Below are 21,734 nucleotides of genomic sequence, written 5' to 3'. Positions count from 1 at the left end.
GTTTTTAATGGGAAAATTTAAACCCCAGGTTGCTATGCTGTACCAACCTCTAAACGTTAAACAATAGAAACTTAAATGTTGCATTCGACATTTAAAAACAAGTTGTTGTGTGGGACAGGTCAGGGGTTTTACCTTCTGTATCATTCCGTTCCCCGGAAAGATATTCTAATGACTTTTTGATTGGGACACGAGCAGCATCAATACTCATTAACTTTTCTTTATGATACTGTATGATTTATGGCTCAGTCACATCCATCCTACCCAGGCTGGCATACTGCAATACCACATCTAAGTGAGCTCAAGGTTCATCAGTGCTATCAAAGTTCAGAGGTACCCCTGCCTCTATTGGGTCGGTGATAAGCTTGTGAATTGTTGGACGAGGCACAGTCTGGTGCATCTCCTCCACTGTGAAGGAAATGGATGTGGAGAAGGGTCGTCGTAAGTCCAGGGGTCTGAGCACCCTGGAGAAGTTTTTGATATTTCTGTTTGTGGCCATGACCGGCGTCTGCATCGGCCTTGTGGTCGTCTACTTCACGGACAAAGCTGACTCTTCCACTCATGCAGAAGGTGATACTTAGAAAATGCATTGTAATCTATTTTAATACCAACATATATTTCTGGTACAGTGGTTAACACACTGAAGTACTGTACTGATGCCGATTTGACATCTCTTATGTTAATTTGTCTGCTTCCAATTGTATAGTATTTCTTAGATAAAATATTCTAAGATAAAAAATCAGCTAAACTCAGCTATAGCTGTGCAATAATCTTTACTATCACAGTAATGTAACTATTACAGAATAATGTAATGGTGAATATTTCACAGGAAAACGTAGCTGTAGGAAACAAGTACAGATTAGGAATGTCTATAGAAAGTCTTTCTGAGGCCACATCAGTGACTGAGCAACATTGAAAAGCATTTGGTCAAATTGAAGCTCCAGTTTATTTTATTCAGCGAGTAATGTCACTGTCAGTGTTTTTTCACTGTCAATTATATTGAGTGCAGAATGTGATTTATTATGACTTTACTAGAAGGCAAATGATGATCTGCATGGAGATCTTCAGTTAGAAAATTTTTTTTTTTTTTTCTTTATTTTAAGAGTCCAACTTACTGCAACTTATCACAAATGTTCCTGCAAAGGTTTCTGGAAAGACCATCCATTATTCACTCATTATTACCAGAGAGGTCTGTTTGCTTGCTGTTTTGTTTGTTTGTTTGTTTGTTAGCAGGATTACACAAAAAGTACTGAACCGCTTTGCGCCAAACTTGGTTGAGTGATGGGGCATGGGCCAGGAATGAACCCATTACATTATCAGGCAGATCCAGATCATTTACTCTGAATTAGATTTTTTGTTTTTTCTCTGTGGTCTGGAGTACGTTGTTTGACATTGGCAGGTGTCTGCACTCTGAGTTCTTTTAGTTAGAAAGTTTAATCTTCATCTATGATCTATGTTGATTCTCAGAAGGATTTATTTCCCATTGCCCCCTTCTCTTTCTTGTCCCACAGAAATCAAAACACAGCAGATAATAGAAAATAAGAAGTAAGCAACAGTACCATGATTTACACACCTGACCGCTGTACTGTCCCAGCAATTTCATAGTAATAATGTATGTGTCATCACTGAGTGTTTAATGTATTACCCTACACCAAATACTCCCTCCTCCACTTGTTCATCTCTTTCCATTTAGGAACCTGTCGCTTATTCTTGCTTTATGCAGGAAAAAAAAAATTCAGTGTGAAATGTCAGACTGCTTTATTTGATAAGAGACGTTTCTGCTGCCCTGAAAACTGAAGTGGGAAACTTCTTTGCGTTTGCTTGAGAGGAGTGAAGTGGAGAAATTAACATTACAACTCATCAGAGTCTCCTGCACACCCGAATGAAAGTCTTTGTGATAAGAGAGCTGGCAGATATGAGGAGTTAGGACTTGCACACTGTTTCCACCTGTTCCATACAATTTATTCGTATACTTATTTCAGTGTTGGATCTTCATCACTTGAAAAACGCAGTCTTTATGTAATGCACTAAAAGGATCGCTGCCCCAAAAACAAGATGCCTTGTTTTTTACATAACAGAACAACAATATGATTATGTTCACAGTAATGTTCTGCCTAAATGACAAAATATATTTCAGCTTTTTGTTGTTAACCACAGCTGCGCTCCAGACTCACAAACAGAAGCTGCTCCAGCCACAAGGGAAAACATGCTACTGTGGATGATGACACTCTGTATAATCAATGCTGTTTCCAAGGCATTGCAATTGATTTTGATTTTCACTTCAGATACAATAAGGTCTTTTTTAATCACTTGAATTTTATGCTTTGTGCATCGATTGAAATACAATCATCCATGGTCCCCAGAAGATAAATCCTACTGATCCTCTAGCGCCTCTAAGTCAAAGTTTTCATGTGCCTCAACTATTAGGTTGAAATTTGTGAATGGATTTCCATGAAATTTGGTACAGACATTCATGTTCCTCTCCGGATGAACTGGTGATCCCTTCACTTTTCCTCTAGCGCCACCATCAGGTCAAAATTTCAATTTGTCCGCTACTTTAAATAGCTGCAAAGCTAATGACATTTCCCATTAACCTTAGCTGTTCTTTATGTTTAATTCTAATTAGCAAATACTGACTATGCTGGAAAACTGATATTAGCATTTAGCTTAAAATGCCACTGTACCTAAGTAAATCTCAGAGCCGCTAGCATGGCTGACTCTTGGTCTTGTTTTATCTCTTGTTTATTTTTAAGAGAAATTAAAAAAGACATTGTAGGATTCTGTAACTGATCTGGTGGTACTGAGTAAGTTTTGACATTGTAATCTGTTGTAATGTTGTTGTATGTTGTAACCAGCATATTAGTTGAACAAGTTTTTGTCTTTTGGTCACCATTATGGTTGTAAAAACAGGGTTTATTTTGCTATGATTCCTTTAAAACTGACTAAATAACTAGTGTCTTTCTTTGTCATATATTTCCAGGGCCAGACTCGGGTTGTGGTGGTCCTCAGGAGCTGTCAGCAGAGTCAGGCACCTTGACCAGCTGGAACTACCCCAGCAGCTATGACAACGGCAAGAGCTGCACCTGGCATATCACTGTGGACCCTGACAAGGTGACATGGATCATCATCACTGCTCTTACAAACCTCAACCAGTGAACTACTTACTGTCTGTAGAGTTACAGTCCCCACTTTAAACTGCCCCACACCCTTCATGTGAGATCAGAAAGAATATTTAATGAACTGACTGACTAGATTTAAATATTAGGCTACTCAAAGAGAAGTAACTCCAAAAAACATTACCTTATGTGGACCAGCCCGACATAACCCTTTCAGTATGGAATCGCCTACTTGTTACTGTAATTTACATCTTCATCTTCAAAGCAGCTTCACTGGCGGTCTCAGTTTTTGGTAAGGTGAGCAATAGAGTGGTAATCAATAGATTTGAATTGATATGACACAGGAAGAAACTGACTGCTAAAGATACATGATTATTCTATAAATGGTCAGAAATAATTTTCGTCTTGAAACCACTGTCAACAAACCATCTTATATCTCTGTGCAGATCAAAATGATTCAGTCATGTCTCTGTTTCAGACAGGGTCTTTCACAGTGTTTGTGCCTGTGGTGTCTAATCAGTAGAGTTTTTTAACTTATCGTTGGGGAAACTGTCTTATGTGCGGCCAAGCAGTGGAGGACAGCTGGGATGAAGGCAGTGGCAGCGCCGTGGACAGATGGCCGTCTTGTCTCCTTCATTTTCCTCAGCTCTCCTCCCCACACCCACAGGAAACACAAAAATCCTTGATGCTTCTTTCTTTGTTAGCATTCCCGCCTTCCTGCCTGCCTGATGCAGTGGATGCTTTCCCTCTCTGTCTCTCTCCTCTATCCTAATTTGCTATCTTTAAACACACATAAACACACACACAGAGGCACGAACATACATACAGGCTCTCACACATGTGCACACGCACACACACACACACACACACACACACACACACACACACACACACACACACACACACACACTCGCTGAGCATTCCAGCCTTCCCTGTCAGCGACCTGTCTGCTTCTCAGGTTTAAAAAAGAGAGTTGAAACACCTCTTGTTTCTGTTGCAGGTGATCCATCTGTGGTTTGAGGAGTTTGCTTTGGAGGACACCAAGCTCTGCACGGCTGATTTCATCACAGTACGAGACCCTCTGGGAATCATTGGTAAAAAATCTCACATTAATTCAAACCTTCAAAAGGGGGAAGAAGAAATTGTATAAAAAAACATAGATAGATAGATAGATAGATAGATAGTAAACGTACTGTATATAAGCACATATACACATTTAAAATGCACATAAATACACCAACTCCCTCCGCCTGCAGAGCGATGCACTCCGTCCAAAGCTAAGGGGATTGAGCTTTGATGTCATGCCTAAATCAGCCCATCCATCCATGGGCAGACTCAGCTAGTGAGCCACGCAGCCCTGCTGGTCCACTGCACACTGCTCTAGTTAGCAACACAAACTTCAGCACTAGTTTTCCAGCCAGCCTGCAGAGTTTAAGGCGGGGTACTTAGTTCACAAACATGTCGGTTTTCATTTTGTTTGTAGTGATTTTTTATCATGTAGCCCCCATTTTGTGTTCTGTCTTAGTGATTTAGAGGCAAATGAACCTGTGATGGGCCTGACTGAGGTACAAAAAAATTTAAAGGTCTGGTTCTCCTACATAGGAGCAAGACACCCAGACTGAAAGATATGCAAAATGATATGGTCACATAATATTATGTCTCTTTGTGGTCGTATTTTGTCTCTATAGTTGTTTTTGTCCCTTTGTGCTTGTTTTTGCCTCTTTGTGGTTGTTTATGACTCTGAATGTTCATTTCCATTTCTTTGTAGTTGTGTTGTGTCTCTTTGTGGTTGTTTTTGTGCATAATTTCTGTGGTACTTGTAGGTAAATACTGTGGCTACACCAAACCGAAGCCGGTGGTGTCACTGTCAAACCATCTGACAATCTACTTTGACACTAATGAGAGAAAAACAGACCAAGGATTCAAGGCTCATTACAAAGCTGTGGCACCAGAGAACACACCAGGTAAGATGGTAACTGTAAATCCATTTTAGCAGGAAAATTGCTTCGACTCTGACATAATGTTGGACGTCTGTCTTATCGTATATGATTGACCTACAAATTGAATGTTGTAGGGGCGGGTGCTGGATGAAGAGAGGGATAGAAAAAGGGGAATGAAAATGGGGTGGGGGGTGGGGGGCGGGTGGAAGTGGAGGGAGAGGGGATATACTGTATAATGCGGGTATCCTTGAGTTGTCTGTGGAGCTGAAGTGTCCTCCATCCCTGCTGCCAGAAATAGCCGGAGCTGGTGGCTTTCTCCAAGGTGACCAGGGGGATCTGATGACCCCTGGCTTCCCAGAGCAGAATTACCTGAATGGAGCATTATACCAGGTACTGCCACACACATTACTGTAACAGCTCATGGGAACATTTACTTACAATGAGGATTTACACATCTGAGGAAGCAAGTACATTATACGCAGTGTGAACTGTGCCACATGAAATTAATGTTCTACTCAGCATTAACGTTACTAGGTGCTTTTATTCTCTTACACCAGTGGAACCATTCTGTTACCAATATTTATCAATCGTTGTGACAAACCCACAGAGAATTATCACCCACTCTGCTGTTCCCCTCGGTTTTGTGGCCAGTATCTTTCAGCTCATTGTTTTGGTTTTTACAGGCTTTGCTTCTCTCTCTGCTCACATTAGCGTAATGTCCACACATAGCAGGCAGCTGTTTTCAGCACAGTTCAGTTTACAACCGAGAATGTTTCTATTCTTGTATATTTCCTAACAGAAATCTCTCATTTGAAATAACTTCTATAGCTCCAACATGGTATTCATATCATTATTTCACCTTGCGTTTCAGCTATTCATGTTTATTTTAGCAAGCCATTTGTATTTGTTTGTTTACCGCATGTGAAAACATACATGGATTTAGCTGTTGTTGTCTGCTGCAGTTAACAGTTGAAACGTTGTGTTTTTAGAGTAGTTCTAGAGTAGAAGCTACGTTTTTGTTTACATTTGGATTTTACTTTTAATGAAGAACATTGATGTTGATGCTGCCACTTATTATGTAAATCTATGCCAATTAAATCCACTGATCACAAAACAGGATATGCTTAGAGAAGCAGAAGAGCTACAGAGGTTTCTTCTTCTTTTTTTTTTATTCCAAGAGAGCTATGTTGTGAATGTGTAAATTAACTGCAACATTATGCCACACCTTATTACAGTTACCATATTGTTGCACACAGTGTGTTAGTATTGATTAGCATGTGGTTCTAAACAAACCTAAACATTTCAGATTAGCATCTCAAAGTAAATCCAGCAGCTATGGATTTCAATGCAGTCATGTTGACAGCGTTTGTGGTTTTGCTCTGTGATTAATGCATCTAATTAAATCAGAGTCCATTTCGATAACAGGGTTTTCATGCTGGGTTTGGACGTGAAGTATCATTTGGCTGTCGTCATGAGTTCACCTTGCTGAGCTTTAGCGTGACAGGTCACCGTCTGTCCAAACAGTGGCAGAATCATTGATAAAATTATTCATGAGTTACTGTATGTCAAACTGCAGTTCATGTTGTAACCATGAGAGTAGAAGTAGGAAAATATGAATAGTGATTCAGGTAGCGGTTTGCTACATCAACAAGTCTTCACTGCTACAAACCCTTCAAAACTTCATCTGTTATAAACCTGTGGTGGGTGTAGCCACTTGCATTGTTTTCACTGTTTAAAATGAACTGTGATTAGTAGGAAAATTATTGGTGGAAATCTGTCCATAGTAGAAGTAATTGTTTGTGTCTGTACTGTGCTTGCTTGTTTGTTGGATCAGTGGAGAATCACAGTCCCTGAACGCGAGAGGGTCCGACTGACATTTACTTCCTTTGACCTGGTCCCCGAGGTCTGTGGAGACTTTGTTCAGATCTACGATGGCCACAAGGCCGGCTCCTCTTCAATGGGTAAGCATGACATTCTACATGTTTCCAGTATGCAGTGCAGAAGATGAAGGGCAACAGAAACTAATTTTAAATAAACTTCATCCACTGAGCATGATGATGAGCAGGGATTTTATAACATACCACAATGTTTTCAGTCATCAGCGCAGTTTATTTCAAAGCTGGGTGTGTGATTAAATGCCAAAGTGATGTGTTAGAATTCAGAGTAGATTTTGGGCTTTGTTCAACATTAACAATGTCAACTTTGTGGATCCATGAATAAAAGATGAGCTCAATTAAAAGTTTGAGAAGTTGTACAATGGGCCGAGCTTCTGGAGTCTATTTTAAACTTAATGAATTTAAATCTGTCTGCATAGACATAATTGTTAAAGCAGCTTAGAGGATCCAACAATGTATTACTGGCTGTCGTTTGTCTAAACAAAGGCATAGGTTTGGTTTTACAAGGTGGACATATGTATGACAAACAAAAAAACCTGAAAATATCCAAATACTGATTTCTGCAACACACACACATATATATATATATATATATATATATATATATATATATACACATATTTATATGAATGAAGAAATGAAAACGATAAAAATGTTATATTAAAACCGATGATAACGGTGGAATAGATAAAAGACAATAACAACTACAGTAGATAAGAGGGTGTAAAACAGTAGGGTGGCGTCTAAAACTGAAGTTTGAGTATGTGGCTCTTATTATACATGACTCTGTGAATGTTTGTCAACTTTTAACACTGACATTATGTCCATGAAAGGTAAATTCTGTGGGGGAACGATGCCAAAGCCAGTGGAGTCCAGTGGCAACACAATGGTGGTCCGCTTCAAATCTGACAGCAGTTTGACTTCAAAAGGATTCAAAGCTACTTACACAAAGTCCAGCCTTCCACCTGTTGTTGTTCCCACCACAACAAAACCCACACCCACATCCACAGCCACACCCAGACCCACCACACAAACACGTCCACCTCCCACATCTTCCGGTAAGTTTTCTCTCCAAACGTACGTTTCTGTTGAATTTTCCCTCTTTCATATTTAGAGTAAACCAGGAAGCTGCGATCTATATTTACTCATAATCCCATAACACAGTTTGGCTCAATTGACTTTCTCTCCCCTGCATGTCTCTATTTTGATTTCCGTTAAAATACACCACATCAGATATATTTGACTGCCTCACTAACAAATGAACCAGCTTCACATGAAAAAAAATGATTGTTTTCAGCATTAGTTTCTTTATTGTCATCATGCAGGAAGTGGTGGTCCAGTAATCCTCAATGGGCGCAAAGGAGTGGTCCAGTCCTTGGGTTTTCCGAATCCATATCCTGCTCATTTGAACAGTTCTTGGAAGATATCTGTGCCCAGAGGATTCCTGGTTAAACTGCAGATCACTGACATGGCCATCACAGGAGAGACGGGACAATGCAAAGAGGACAAACTGGTCATTTCAGATAATTACAGCATCCTAGGTGAGCCATAAGATAATCTTTTATACTCTTGTACAATAATTATACTGATTAATTTTTGGTTGTTTTTTATATAAATTTCAGTCAAATTTGTTAATTAAAGTCTGGCATTTTGTTTATTAGATAATTTAACTTACCGTTTGACCCCCAAATGCCCCGAGTGCTGTTTGTGCTCAGCCATGTCTGTCTTTGCAGAACCACAGTAGCAGCCAGTATAGAGCAGAGGTTATAAACTCCCCTTCCTCTTTCATTTATAAGTTCAGTGATCAGGCACTAAGACAAACAAAGTAAACAAGCCCTCATTAAATCTGAGGACTTTGGCTTGTGTTTGTTGGATCGTCCTAGGCTAACAGCTCTAGTACTACATTATAGCCCAATATCCATCCACTGCTGTAAAAGTGTTGATTAGGATCTTCTTCACAAAGAGCCCAGCAAACTATAAATTACCTCTCCTTATTATTCACTTCAGTGCCTGCAGTGCAGCTGATACAGCTTTATCTACTGCTGAGTTCTCAAGGACTAAAGCGCTGAGGTGCAAGCACACGCTGTGTGAGAAATATACACGGATAGGTGATGAGAGTGTTGTAAGGGTGCATCCTGTTAGTTGATGGGGTATGAGTTTGTGTGCAAAATGCAGAGAGGAATGAAAAGCAGAAATGAGAGGAAGCAGCTAAAGGTCTGTTTGAAAACCCAAACCAGAGAAGTCTGAAAAATCGGAAAAAATTAGGTATAACTTATTAAGGGGGGTGTCCCATATTTCTTCACATAAAAGGTGGCAACCCTAGTGGTCGATGTTTTGCAGAAATTTCAAAACATCACTTTAAACTTTAGTATATTTCTTTCAATTTAAAACAAATCCCTGTAATGGCAAAGGGCTGTAATGCCACAGATAAACTGTTTAATATCACTGTTGAAAAATAAATCACTAACTCTGCTGTGCTAAGGTAAAGATTTGGTGAGGTTTAGGCACAAAAAAAACTTGGCCAGGTTTAGGAAAAGATCGTGGTTTAGGTCAGAATAAGTACTTCTTTAATGTTAGAGGACCTTCGTCATCTTGGTTACAACAATGAACACATGGTCAAGGTTAGTGAACGATTGTGATCATGATTGAAAAAAACAATGTTGACTGTTGGTTTGAAGTACGAAACAATGTTTTGTTGACCCATTCATAATAATGTCACACCTAAATTTAAATGATGATGAAATGTATTACTTAGAAATTAAACATTAATGTGAAAGACAGGCAAATGGACATATGAACTAATTAGTCTTTACATGCAGTGTTTGTACTAATATTTATTATTATTTTCTCTTAGATCTTTAGGGTCATGTTAAATATTACTGATTCCTAAAATGCAATCCTCTGTTGCACAAAAACACTGTATCTCTTCCTCAGAAGTTGATTTAGCTGCTTGACCTGCTGCATTAATGAGCAGCATTTCAATGAATGTCGGCTGACATTACCAGTTAGTATTATCTTTTGAGTTTAAAGGCTCATTGTAGGAACGATGTGCGTTTTTGCACATGATTTGTAGATGATAATCATGAGCGGATGAAGCCACACAAACAGTCAATACATCCACGCTCATTTGCTGGTGTTTCATCATCCTCATCCATCAATACACACACTTATGTAAACCCAGTAGTGTATATTTACTATTAAGCTGCATCCTTTGAACCATCCCTTCATCCCTCACTCAACTCTCTTCATCTCCCTCATTTTCAGGCACGCACTGTGGCTACATCCTTCCCCCAGCGGTGGTCAGTGCTAGGGACACAATATCTGTCACCTTCCAGTCCGACAGCCGCCTCACAGATCGAGGATTCTCTGCCAAGTGGGAGGCTGTGTATCCTGAGGATATCACAGGTACTGACGGCTGACAGGCACATCCACACTCAGTCACGTTGGGCACACAGCGCACACACGCAGGAACACGCTCACACCTGAGGCACACGTTGCTCAAGCAACTCAGCACTTCGTTAAGACCAACCGTAAAACATCTCGCCCCTCTGTCACATATTTATAAAAGCAGCAAAGTTGTTGGATAAGCAGTGTGAACTCTGTCAAAGCACAGGTCAGAGTACAGTGTGAATTATAAAAATCAAGATAAAACTCCTTTATCGTTTTCTTTATGGTGATTATCAAGCCAGAAAAGGCCTTGAGACCCTAGAAATGGTCGAAGTACTCTACTGAAGTAAAAGTATCAATGCAACTATGTAGAAATACTCTACTACAGGTAAAAGTCCTGATTTGAATTTAAATAGAATACATGAAGATTATCAGCAAAATGTATTTGTTATTATACAGAAGCTTTTATCATGTAAGCAACACTTTGTAGCTGGTCGAAGTGCAGCTGCGTTTCAAGTTGGATAGATAGAAATTATAGCTATCAAATAAAAAAAGTATAGTACAAAGTTATAATATATTCCTCCTAAATCTACCTGAAATACCTGAAAACTGTTTCCAAGTTCTTCAGTAAATGTAATTAGTTACTTTCCACCTTTGTTGATGTTAAAAATAGCACCCAGTCATGCTTATATCTCCAGCAAGTAAAGGAGTAAATGAATCAAAGGTTACCCCAACAGATTAAGTGTCTACTTTAGCATAAACCCATGGTCACATTTTATCATAATAAGATTGTACATTTACTCCTCCAGACTCTCTCTTATCACAGGCAGATACTGGAGCTTTTATACACTTAATTACAATCAAGCATCTCGTACAGTTTATCGATCACTCCCTCTTCCTGTTTCAGAAATCCAGGGCTGCGGCATTTCTTCCAAAGAGGAAACAGGGGTCATCAAGTCCCAGAACTGGCCTATGAACTACAAGGCTAACACTGAGTGCATGTGGAACATCGCTTTGCCTTTGGGGAAAAAAATCACACTGACATTCACCCACTTTGACCTAGAAGCCAAAGATATCCTAGCATCCAAATGCTATGACAACATAATGGTGTATGACATCAACAGTCTGACCAATGCACTGATACAAAAACACGGTAAGTTGGTTTGTGGAATTAAAAACTGATCCCAAAACCATTTTGGATTTTTCATGATGGTCAATAAATTCAATTAACCCATATTAAGTTTTAATGAACACTGTATCTATACAGCCTTAAAGCACTGATCCCTATTAAAGAGAATTATACAGCTTCTCTGTCACTTCATTCATCATGTACAAATTATTCTTTCTTTCTTTCAATCAACTGCAGGTCCTTTCTGTGGGACTAAGCTGCCTCGGACCATTCAATCAAAGGGCAACAGGCTGCTGATTCGTTTCCATACAGACTTGTTTACTGAGGCCAAAGGCTTCAGGGCCTACTGGACCACAAACCCCAGTCTGCCTGCTCCCACTGAGCCACCTGCTCAGCCCAACCCTTGGGACAACATCACCATAGGTGAAGTATCTGTGCCAACAAACATCTCCATTACACTATAATGTTTAAAGTAAATTTAGAACTGCCCCAATCTATAGTTTTCATATTAACAATGGATCAATTAACAATGTGTAACGTGAAAGGGGTCGCTAATATTAATGAACCCACAGAGAATTAGCCCAAACCCTTCAGCTGTACAGAGCCTTTTAGCCTCTGTCAGTGCCAAACCCAGCATGCTGCTGTGAATATTGAACTTAAATAAGTCAAGAGTGCAGAAACACGCCTTCAAATGAATGCTATTATGCTATGTGTTGCCTGGATGTGTAGATAAGCAACTTTATAAGGCAATAATGTATCAGTTGTTGTGTTTTCAGCTTGATCTCTTGCCCCCAGGAGGCCAAAAAATCCCACCACAAAAAATCAGTTATGGCAGCTTTAAGATTAAGCACTAAGATGATTAGTGAATCAATCAATTAGTTGATTTAAAGAAAGTTAACAGTATCAGTTAATAGAATCTTTTAAAACAGTGGAGAAAATAGTTCCCAAGTATGTCAGTAAAAGTACTCTCAATATAAAAATATAAATATGAAATATATGTGAAATATTATGTGAATATATATTTTTATTACATGTATGATGTTGACATTTTAGGTTCCGTACTTTACATATCTGTCCAGCTATATTATAACACCCTGTCATCAGGTTAGCAGAGCAGTATCGTCCTGTCACCAATGACCGTGACCAACATTTAGTTTCAGACAGCTCCTTAGAAACTGCACAGAGGCCTGTCCTATATTTATGTGATTCATGCTTCCTCCCATCCTCACCCCTTCTTCACACTCACTTCCCCCATGTCTTCCTCGCTGCGCCCAGATGTGCAGTAAAACAAGGTGATTTGGTGTGATGAGAATACAATGTGAAGTGGCCTAGTGCTTCACTTTCCTTCCTTGCCGGCTGTCACCCGATTCCCATCTTCACCCTGCGTTGAGCCCCAGGTGGCCCTGGCCCCTGCCAAGCCAATTGCTGAAATAGAGTTTTATAGATGGACTCAGCTGCCTCTGGGGGTTTTTCCACTGAGGCTGTGACCAGAGGCGACACTATGTGTCAGTTTAAGGAAGGAAAAATAGACATGATGGAAGAAAATGTGGGATGTAAAAATGACTGAGACAATGTGTTGTCAACTCTTTCGATGAAATGTATATCTTTATACATACTGTGGTGTCAAAGAGTCTGATCGCAATTCAGGACCCACTGTTTGTGCGTCACAGGAGCTTGGTATTGTGTTTGCATGAAGATACACTGAACACATTAGCCAAAAACAATGGACACAGTTCACTGTAGCCAGCAGCGTAAAACTGCTGTGATTGGAAAATGATTTTAAAAATATAAATCAGAGCGCCAGAGCCAATGATTAAAAGCCACTTTTCTTCAACACGAGAGCTTATCTTTCAGCTGCAGATACATACTGTATAATCAGGCTTTGTTTATACACACACAAACCACAAACAAATTCATACATGATCAGACAACCAGACCCAGGATATTTTACAGAGGTTTCCTCTCATTTCTTAGACTGGCCCAGTACATGTGGCAAACCAGCCATTCCTCCTACTGTTGGCGCACGCATTGTGAACGGAGAGCCAGCCAAGCCACACTCCTGGCCCTGGCAAGTGTCCATGCAGGTGAGAATCTCCACTCATGAGCACCGACACATTTAGATAGAAGTGATAATGTCATAATTAAGAGTATAGAATATCAGCGATTCAAACAGGTACATTTAGACACAGTTGAAGTTACAGCTATTGTTGTCCTCTCTATAAATCATAATTCATCAACTGACTACACCTAACCTTCAGAAACTGACATAATGACCAGTGCTGACTTCTTTTTCTTTGCTTGTCGTTGTGTGTTTGTTTCAGGTCTGGCCTGCCAGTCAAGGAGAACCCACATTCTTCCACACCTGTGGTGGTACCCTTATCCATAAGAACTGGGTACTTACAGCAGCCCACTGCTTCATAAAGTAAATATCCAGTTTAACCATCTTCACATAAGTGCATGTAAAATGAAGCAAAGAAATGCTCAAATTGAAGAAAAAAATGGAGCTATGTACAATAGTAAAGTAGTTTACGTTTTAAAGGCCTTTTTAAAGGCTTTTTTCCCCCACCTCCTAGAAGCCCATTTGTGTGATCTCAGGAGGCAGTTATTGGTGTCTGTGTTTTCACCTCAGGCTTCTTAAAGTCCAAGTGCAACGCTCTGTTAGAGATGCCTCTATGCCTTGACTAATGGTCTACAGTGCCATGGAGAGATAGAGGGAGCAATAGAAAGAGAGAAAGAGAGATGCTGGTGCACTGTGGAGCCTGTGCAGTTTATATAGTTTTCGAGTAGGGTGCGTACAAGGAAATTTGTGCTGCATCACAGAGGTGTGGAGCAGTTCAGGAAATCTTCCATGTAGAACAAGTGGAAGTGGTTTACTTATATTATAAAAATGTCAGCTTATACAGTATGATACAGTGACCCTGACATGTACCTCGAAGCTGGCCTGTATATTGTGTCCTTACTGTCACCTGTGAGGTATTATTATTATTGATTCATCTGCTGATTCCCTATCCAGTTATGCTGATGAGCTGCAGCGTTGGCGGATGTGCCTTGGCAAACACAACCTGACCTACACAGAGCCAAGCCAACGCTGCTTCAATGTATCTGGTATCTATCGCCATGAGGGCTTTAAGTATCCCACAGTGCCCACAGTGGAGTTTGACATTGCCCTTGTGAGGCTGGACGGTGAGGTGATACCCAGTGATGAGATCGCTTATGCCTGCCTTCCGTCCGAGGAAGAAGTCCTAACTAAGGGAAAGATGTGCTATGCCACCGGCTGGGGAGATGAGACCGGTGAGGTTTGAGTTTCATGTTCACTAGTTGCAGTTGTAATTTCTATGTTTATGCTCATATATACTCCAGTCTCATCTTTTAAAACTAGTTTATATTTTATTCAGTGAAATGATACAATAATGCACCACCTCAGGCAACACTCACGTCTCATAATTTTTATGCTGTTACAAATTCATTGTTGCATAGTTTTCATGCCCTCTGCTGGATTTAATGTGTAAATCACCTCCTGTGTTTTTGCTCCTCGGGCTATCAAATTCATTTTTTTCAATGATTTATCCGTGTGTTTATCAGGTGATTCACTTAATGCTAAGGTTGCAGAGGCCCTTAACCAGGTCGCCCTGCCTGTTGTGCCGTATGATACCTGCAAGAGGATGGATTACTGGTGGTTCCAGGTCAAGACCTCCATGATCTGCTGTGGTTATACGCTGCCTGATGAGCTCAAGTCTGTCTGTCAGGTAAAAGAAGGCCGACAAGAGAACAGGACAAGTAGATTTCAGTGGTTTTATATTTATTATTGTATTATTATTATTTGTCATGGGGATGAAAGTTTTTTGTTTTTTTTTCACACATCTAACTTTACACAGATGGTGGAAATGCTGATGGTGTTTTTGATGTTGTTCCATGACTTTGATTTACAGGGGGATTCAGGTGGTCCTCTGGTGTGCCAGGATACCTCCAGTGGCCCTTGGGAAGTTCATGGTATAACCAGTTTTGGCCCCATTGGATGCATAATGAATAAGAAGCCCTCCGTGTTCACTCGCTCCTCTGCCTACCTCCCCTGGATCAGAAATGTCGTCCGCAGAGACATCTACGATGAGCACAGTATGAATCCAGCTGGTCTGAACTGACCCACTTTGCTCAAAAACTAAATATGGTACAAGTCAGATTTTTTTTGCTGGTTTTCACCCTCTGTCCTCCCTGTGTAGCATCTGGCTGTGGAGGAGCAAAGGACTTAACTGGCACAGGTGGCACCGTGTCCTCTATGGGATACCCTGCCAGCTACAGCAACAAAGCCCGCTGCCAGTGGAACATCCGGGTGCCTGTCGGCAAAGTGGTCCACCTCCATTTCCACAATTTCTCCCTGGAGGAGAGTCAGTTGTGCATGAATGACAAAGTGAGCCTCACAGACAGAACAGGAAGTCTAGGTATGTGTATATTTGCTTTCTTTCTCTCTCCAGCTGATAGATCATTTTCTGAATGGCCCTTTGATATGATTGCTTACTGCAGTCTGTTGTTTTGTGTGAATGACATCTAGATAAAGTTTTACACTCTTAACTGCAATGCCAAGTATTTACAGGAGTTGACTGACAGTAGCCTGACAGCCATTTATACTTACAAGGGCAAGTGTTTCATGTCAGGTCAATAATCTTCAGAGGCCAGTCCAAGAAACACATCCACATATTAAGAAACCAACAAGCACAAACATTATAAAAATGGCCTGAGGTCAAATTCTACAATAAGGACAAGAGGAATCCAAGTCAACCTTCTTAATCCTTATATATGGAAGAGAAGAGATTAAGTGATTGAGTTTTCATTCTCTTTTTCTTTTTTAAGTTTGCCTTCACCTCCCGAGAGTAGGTGTGCAGTTCCCCTCAGTTTTTTACTATACAATAAAGTGGCATATAAACACACTGATAAAGATGTTAATAGACTTCTCAGAGAAGTCAGGCTAACACTTCCTCATGTTCACCTTTCCTCAGGCACCTACTGCAGCCAGGTGCCGCCTAAAGACCTGGTGAGTGATGGAGATACACTTCACATCGCCTTCTCCTCCAATGACAAGGTGGTGGACACTGGCTTCAACGCCACCTGGAGGGCAGTGGACCCTACAGAGGGTAAGACAGGAGAAAGGTATAACTGACAACACACTGAGGAAATAGCCTCTGGGGAAAACTAATGTCCTTTTCTCTTTTCTTTTTCTACACACACACACACACACACACACACACACACACACACACTCAGCTCCTTGTGGAGGAAGCTTCAGCAGTGATCAGGGTGAAATCACCTCTCCTAACTGGCCCAGTGACTACCATTCCCAGTCTGTGTGCACGTGGCGTATCACCGTTCCCTCAGGAAAAAGTATCCATGTAGCCTTCACTCACTTTGAGCTGCAAGCTGTAAACATGTTAGGACAGTGTGTGGACTATGTGGAGATCTTCAACGGAAACACCATGGCATCACTAGGTTGGTTACAACAAATTCTATTGTGTCCATTTTGTGTTCTGTTTTTTTGGAAGTATTTCCTGTACAGGTCTGTGTTATCAGTGTCATTGTCTTAGATGCTGGTGTCACTTTGCCACACAATAATGAAAAAACTCTTCATTTCTCGTGTGTCGTGCAGGTCGATTCTGTGGCTTTGCCCCTCCATCCATCATCACCATTCCTAGCAACACGGCCGTCATTCGCTTCCTTAGTAACGGAGCCAATCAACAGCAAGGTTTTCGTGGTTACTGGACCACTGATACCAGTGTTATCCCAACTTTACCTCCTCCACTACCTAAACCGTGGGACAATATTACTATCAGTAAGTGTAGGCTTAGTTTAACTGATAGCAGCCTTGTATTTCTGATGTGTTGTGATCTCATGTGGAGGTTCCCAGTTTCCCAGTTTATTTTTTAATATGAAATAAGCCGCAGTAGAATCTGAAACTAGATCCCGTTTTCTGCTTCTGAAGTTATAATTTAATCCTCCACTGACTACACATGTACCTGTAGCTGTTTCACATGTTTTTATCTCATTTTTGTTCATTGACTGTTTATTTGTGATTGTAAATGTAACATTTCTGCTTTTATTATCCACAAAACACCCATGCAAATTAAAGTAACATCCTCTCATTAGACCACTGTGTATTTGTTAAATTAATTAATGAATTATAACTGATGATGTCTTATTTATACACAACTGAATTGTACATTTTCTCCTCCCAGGCTGGCCAGAAAACTGTGGAAACCCAGAAGTGAAACCCAATACAGCAACCACAAGGGTGGTTAATGGAGTAGAGGCGATCCCCCACTCATGGCCCTGGCAAGTCTCCATGCAGGTACTGTCTACTCCTCTATCTCTGTGTGCCTGACTGGCCAAGGGTGATAGTGAAGTTAGTTATTTTATAAAAATGTATTTCTCTTTCCCAGGCTACACCAATGTCTCCCATACCTTACATGCACGGCTGTGGAGGCTCTTTGATTCACGAAGAATGGATCCTGACGGCTGCTCATTGTTTCATGTTGTAAGAGATACAGTAACAACAGAAAGACCTACAGCACATACCATTTTAAAATACCATTGTTCTTTACAGTAACACTGTATCAGGACGTGAAATAAATGTGACAGTAAAAAGGGATCGCTCATAGTGATGAACTAATCTCTTGAATCTGCAGCTCAGCCTTTACAGAGGTCACTCTCACCGCAGTCATGGTGATGTTTTTGTGTTTAACTATAGCAGCAGAACGTTTTGCAAAAGCAGCAAAAAAACATCTTTGTAAATGGATGAATGAAAAACAGAGCAAATAGATGTGAATATTGGACGCAAATTTGCCAGGTGGCCAGAGACATTAATAAATTTGGATGTTGCTCTGTAACTGCTGGATGTATAAATAAGCAACTGTTTGCTTGTTACTTGTTTCTGCTACCCCCAAGTGGCAAAACTGTCACTGAATGTTTAAAGTTCAGCTCTTTCTTCAAACACTTATATTTCTTCATTTTATCGTGGCTTGCAGCTCACACAATAGCCAATGGGAAAAGTAAAACAAGTCCTGATTGTCTGCTTCACCTTCAGCCCGCTGAACAAACCCTCCTACTGGCGCATGTGTCTGGGGAAGCACCACATGAACTCCTCCATGGACGTTCCCTCAGCAGAGAAGTGCTACAAAGTGGATGGTATCATCCGCCACAAGGGGTTCGTGTACGAGCAGGATCGTACTGACATCACCAATGACATAGCCCTGGTGCATTTGGCTGAGCCTGTCAATATGACGAGGGAGATTAGCCCCATCTGTCTGCCCAAACCTGGGGCTGTGATGCCTGCTGGGACACCCTGCTTTGTCACCGGATGGGGAGACGAGAAAGGTAGAAATGATCACAGGAACTTTAACTACATGAACTTTTAGAACAGAGTGAATTGTAGTTGTAGATGTAGGTGCTGCCTTTGCTCCCAAAATTAAATCTGTACGGTGCCAGTATGGTGCCTTTGTGTAAATATGTGAATCCAGTTTTGTTATCCCTTTGTAGTCTTTGTTATACTTTTTTTGTTTTTCACACTCCATGATGAGTACGGACACATAGAGTTGGATGTTTATATATATTTTTCCTTTTCACTTCTGTTTTAGGTAATCTATTCCCCAAAGTGGCCGAGAAGCTAAATCAGGCAGCCCTTCCTGTTATCGACTTTCAAACCTGCAGTAAACCCTCTTACTGGTGGGACACCCTCAGGCCCTCCATGATCTGTGCTGGATATGAGTCCCCAGATGAGCTTAAATCAGCCTGCCAGGTGAGGGAATGCATTCAAAAAAAATGACAACTGTTTAAATTGACACAATGGATTATTTATTTTTTTTAGAAGAGGATGGTACTTGTTTGTTGGCACTTTTTCTCAAACATTACATAAATGTGCTGGCCTCTAACGATTAGGTCGCCCCTTATGTAACATCTTGTTAACTGTTTTGTTTGTGATCAGTCAGCCTTGATTTCAAATGGTTGCCCTGTTTTCACACATAATTGCACAAGAGAACATAGGAACATTATTTGTTTGCCATGATGAGCAACCATGCAAGCAAGGACATGGGAAGATTAGAAAGTACTCCAGAAAAACACAGAAGGCTTTGAAATTTCACATTTATTAATTGTATGGTGCAGAGACGATTTATAGAGGCTGTCAACATCAAATACTCACTAGCGCATCTTTTCACTTGTGCAGTGAATTGTTGCTGATTCCTTCCTCCTGTTCTCCTGCAGGGTGACTCTGGCGGTCCTTTCGCCTGCGCGGCTGCTGGACCCAAAACAACCTGGGAGGTTCACGGTATTGTAAGCTTCGGACCTCGGGGCTGCATCAAAGACAAGAAACCGTCTGTATTCACCCGTGTCTCTGCCTTCAGCGACTGGATCATCGACAATATCAAGAAGTTTATTTATGAAAATGGCAAAACCAACTAAACTGATGTGAAACTGATTTCTTCAACTAAAGATTTTGACGGTGTTTATTGCTAATTTCTGTTCTTTTCTATGCTTCTACAGACCAAGTCATTGTACCTTTTTATACAGGGTTAACCTTTAAGTGTTGCCGTCTGGTGAATTCTCAGTATTATGCTGAGTGATACTGTTATAAGCTATAAGGCATCTTTCTCCTGCTTCCCAGTGAGGAAATGCTATCAGAACAACTTTTATTTAACATGGTATAGTTTAGTCATCCAGAATTCTTCTATTTATCTCTTAAGTTAGAGAAATGCATTTGGCGATGAAATTCTGTGTATAATTGATTGAAACTATAAATATGACATTGATGTTATGGCCTTTACTGTCCTTTCTTATAATTCATAATGTGTAATAATATAATGTAAAAATAATGTGTCACTGTTTAAACGTGTATGTATGATAACATTATAATTAAATAATTATAAGTTATCAAAAATTACAATGTTTTGACATTGTTCAAATTACATTAAATACAATGTGAAAACTGGCCTTAGTGATAAATCTATTGTGAGTATTGCAGCCATGTTTCAGTCTTCAAAACAGTTATATTTTCTTTTTCTGTGTGTTATTATAGCGCAGCTACAGTTTTAACAAAACATGAGTTTGTTTCTCTTCAGGCCGACCTTCCAGTTCTCACTGCTGAAGAAAGCTCCCTCCTCCTTTCTTCCCTTATTCACAGGCAGATGAATCCTGCAGGCACAGATTTAAAGTTTTGGGTTTTAACCCCTTAATCACATGACCAGGCAACTCAGCCAATAGGAGAGCTCGGCTCAGATTTCAGCCTAGGAGGAGAGAGGGGAATAAAGAGGGAGGAAGAGAAAGAGACAAGCACTAATCTGTGCTCATGGGTCGGACAGTATATACTCTGCCGGTAGTGACAGCACTTCTTAACACTCTCTTCCAGCGTGGATTATCTGTGTTGTGTTTTTGGATTATTTGGATGGAATATTTTAAGGTGAAAGGGATTCCCACCACTGGGGAAAATCCAAAAGTGTGTCCTGGCACAGAGTGAGGAGAAGAGGAGGAGGGAGGACAGCAGCAAATTTTCCCCTCATCTTTGCCTCCGCAGGCGTTTCTTCTGTGGGAGAATGGGGGCAGGAGCTCTGACCATCTGTGTGAGTAGAAGCTACAAAGCCTGAGTTGGTTCAAAGACTTCCCATTCAACCTGTGATTAAGGGCTCAAGAATGCATAACGGGTCTGTTTTATTTAGTGCCAGTCTGTACACTCTTTTGTGACAGTGTGGTGTTGGATGTTCTGGTGGACACTGGATGGCTTGTAAAAAGTTCAAGGAAGAACAAATCTCTTCTGCCTGCAGTGTAACTAACTCCCCCTCACTACATTAAAGTAACTTTTCTCAACAAATACTCGCCTCCTGGCGTCAAGATGAATACTTTTCCTTGCAGTGTTAACAGAAAGCAGCTTTCTTGCCAGCAAGTATCCGCTTTTTACTCCCACATCCTTGTACAGCTGCACAAGAGAAAAAGCAGGGACAAAAAACACAGTGTGAGCTTCACGTCTCCTGTCTGTACCTGTCATTTTTTCCAAGCAATGATCCAGCGGCACATGAGGTCACTTTCCACAAAAATGGAAACAGTGCCTTTATAAGGATTAAAGTCTGATGTTCGTATACAGTTTTAAAACTCCATGTGTTTGGGAGGATAGTTTCTTTGGGCTGAACAGCTGTTGCTTCTTGTGCCTGTGGTGCTTTTGCTACCAGTTGCTTTACTGGCCACCCACAGAGAGAGAGAGAGGACGAGAGAGGCAGGGGAGGAGGGCTGGGGGGGGGGG

General features: G+C 40.7%; 2 protein-coding genes across 2 annotated transcripts in view; both read left to right on the top strand.

The window, feature by feature from the left end:
* Positions 1–382: 382 nt before the first annotated feature.
* Positions 383–20,433, top strand: LOC111653604 (ovochymase-2). The gene is made up of 25 exons (XM_023404222.2): positions 383–567; positions 2,978–3,108; positions 4,114–4,207; positions 4,937–5,077; positions 5,346–5,443; positions 6,888–7,014; positions 7,782–8,006; positions 8,274–8,489; positions 10,213–10,353; positions 11,243–11,488; positions 11,702–11,887; positions 13,439–13,548; positions 13,786–13,886; positions 14,478–14,755; positions 15,047–15,210; positions 15,394–15,577; positions 15,682–15,900; positions 16,456–16,590; positions 16,721–16,942; positions 17,100–17,282; positions 17,686–17,798; positions 17,890–17,984; positions 18,534–18,823; positions 19,084–19,244; positions 19,709–20,433. The coding sequence occupies exons 1-25, from the start codon at positions 417–419 to the stop codon at positions 19,904–19,906; spliced, it is 4,209 nt and encodes a 1,402-aa protein (XP_023259990.1). The 5' UTR covers positions 383–416; the 3' UTR covers positions 19,907–20,433.
* A 66-nt stretch (positions 20,434–20,499) lies between these two features.
* LOC111653601 (protein FAM13A-like) overlaps positions 20,500–21,734 on the top strand; it is a gene marked incomplete at its 3' end in the record, with an annotated part of 26,404 nt that continues 25,169 nt past the window's right edge. The window contains exon 1 of the mRNA XM_023404218.2: positions 20,500–21,060. Within this exon, the coding sequence (XP_023259986.1) occupies positions 21,034–21,060 (27 nt within the window). The remainder of the gene's footprint in view (positions 21,061–21,734) is intronic.

The sequence above is a fragment of the Seriola lalandi genome, unplaced genomic scaffold (assembly GCF_002814215.2).
Source record: "Seriola lalandi dorsalis isolate HSWRI2012SDOR001 ecotype SW California unplaced genomic scaffold, Sedor1 jcf7180002054234, whole genome shotgun sequence".
NCBI lineage: Eukaryota > Metazoa > Chordata > Actinopteri > Carangiformes > Carangidae > Seriola > Seriola lalandi.
This window is presented reverse-complemented; position numbering and strand designations above follow the sequence as displayed.

Bases quoted from the DNA above. Each gene is read 5' to 3' on its own strand.
- LOC111653604 (XM_023404222.2), top strand. From the start codon at position 417: ATGGATGTGGAGAAGGGTCGTCGTAAGTCCAGGGGTCTGAGCACCCTG. The intron at 8,490-10,212 runs GTGAGCCATAAG...CCTCATTTTCAG, and splicing joins AGATAATTACAGCATCCTAG to GCACGCACTGTGGCTACATC. The intron at 19,245-19,708 runs GTGAGGGAATGC...GTTCTCCTGCAG, and splicing joins AGCTTAAATCAGCCTGCCAG to GGTGACTCTGGCGGTCCTTT.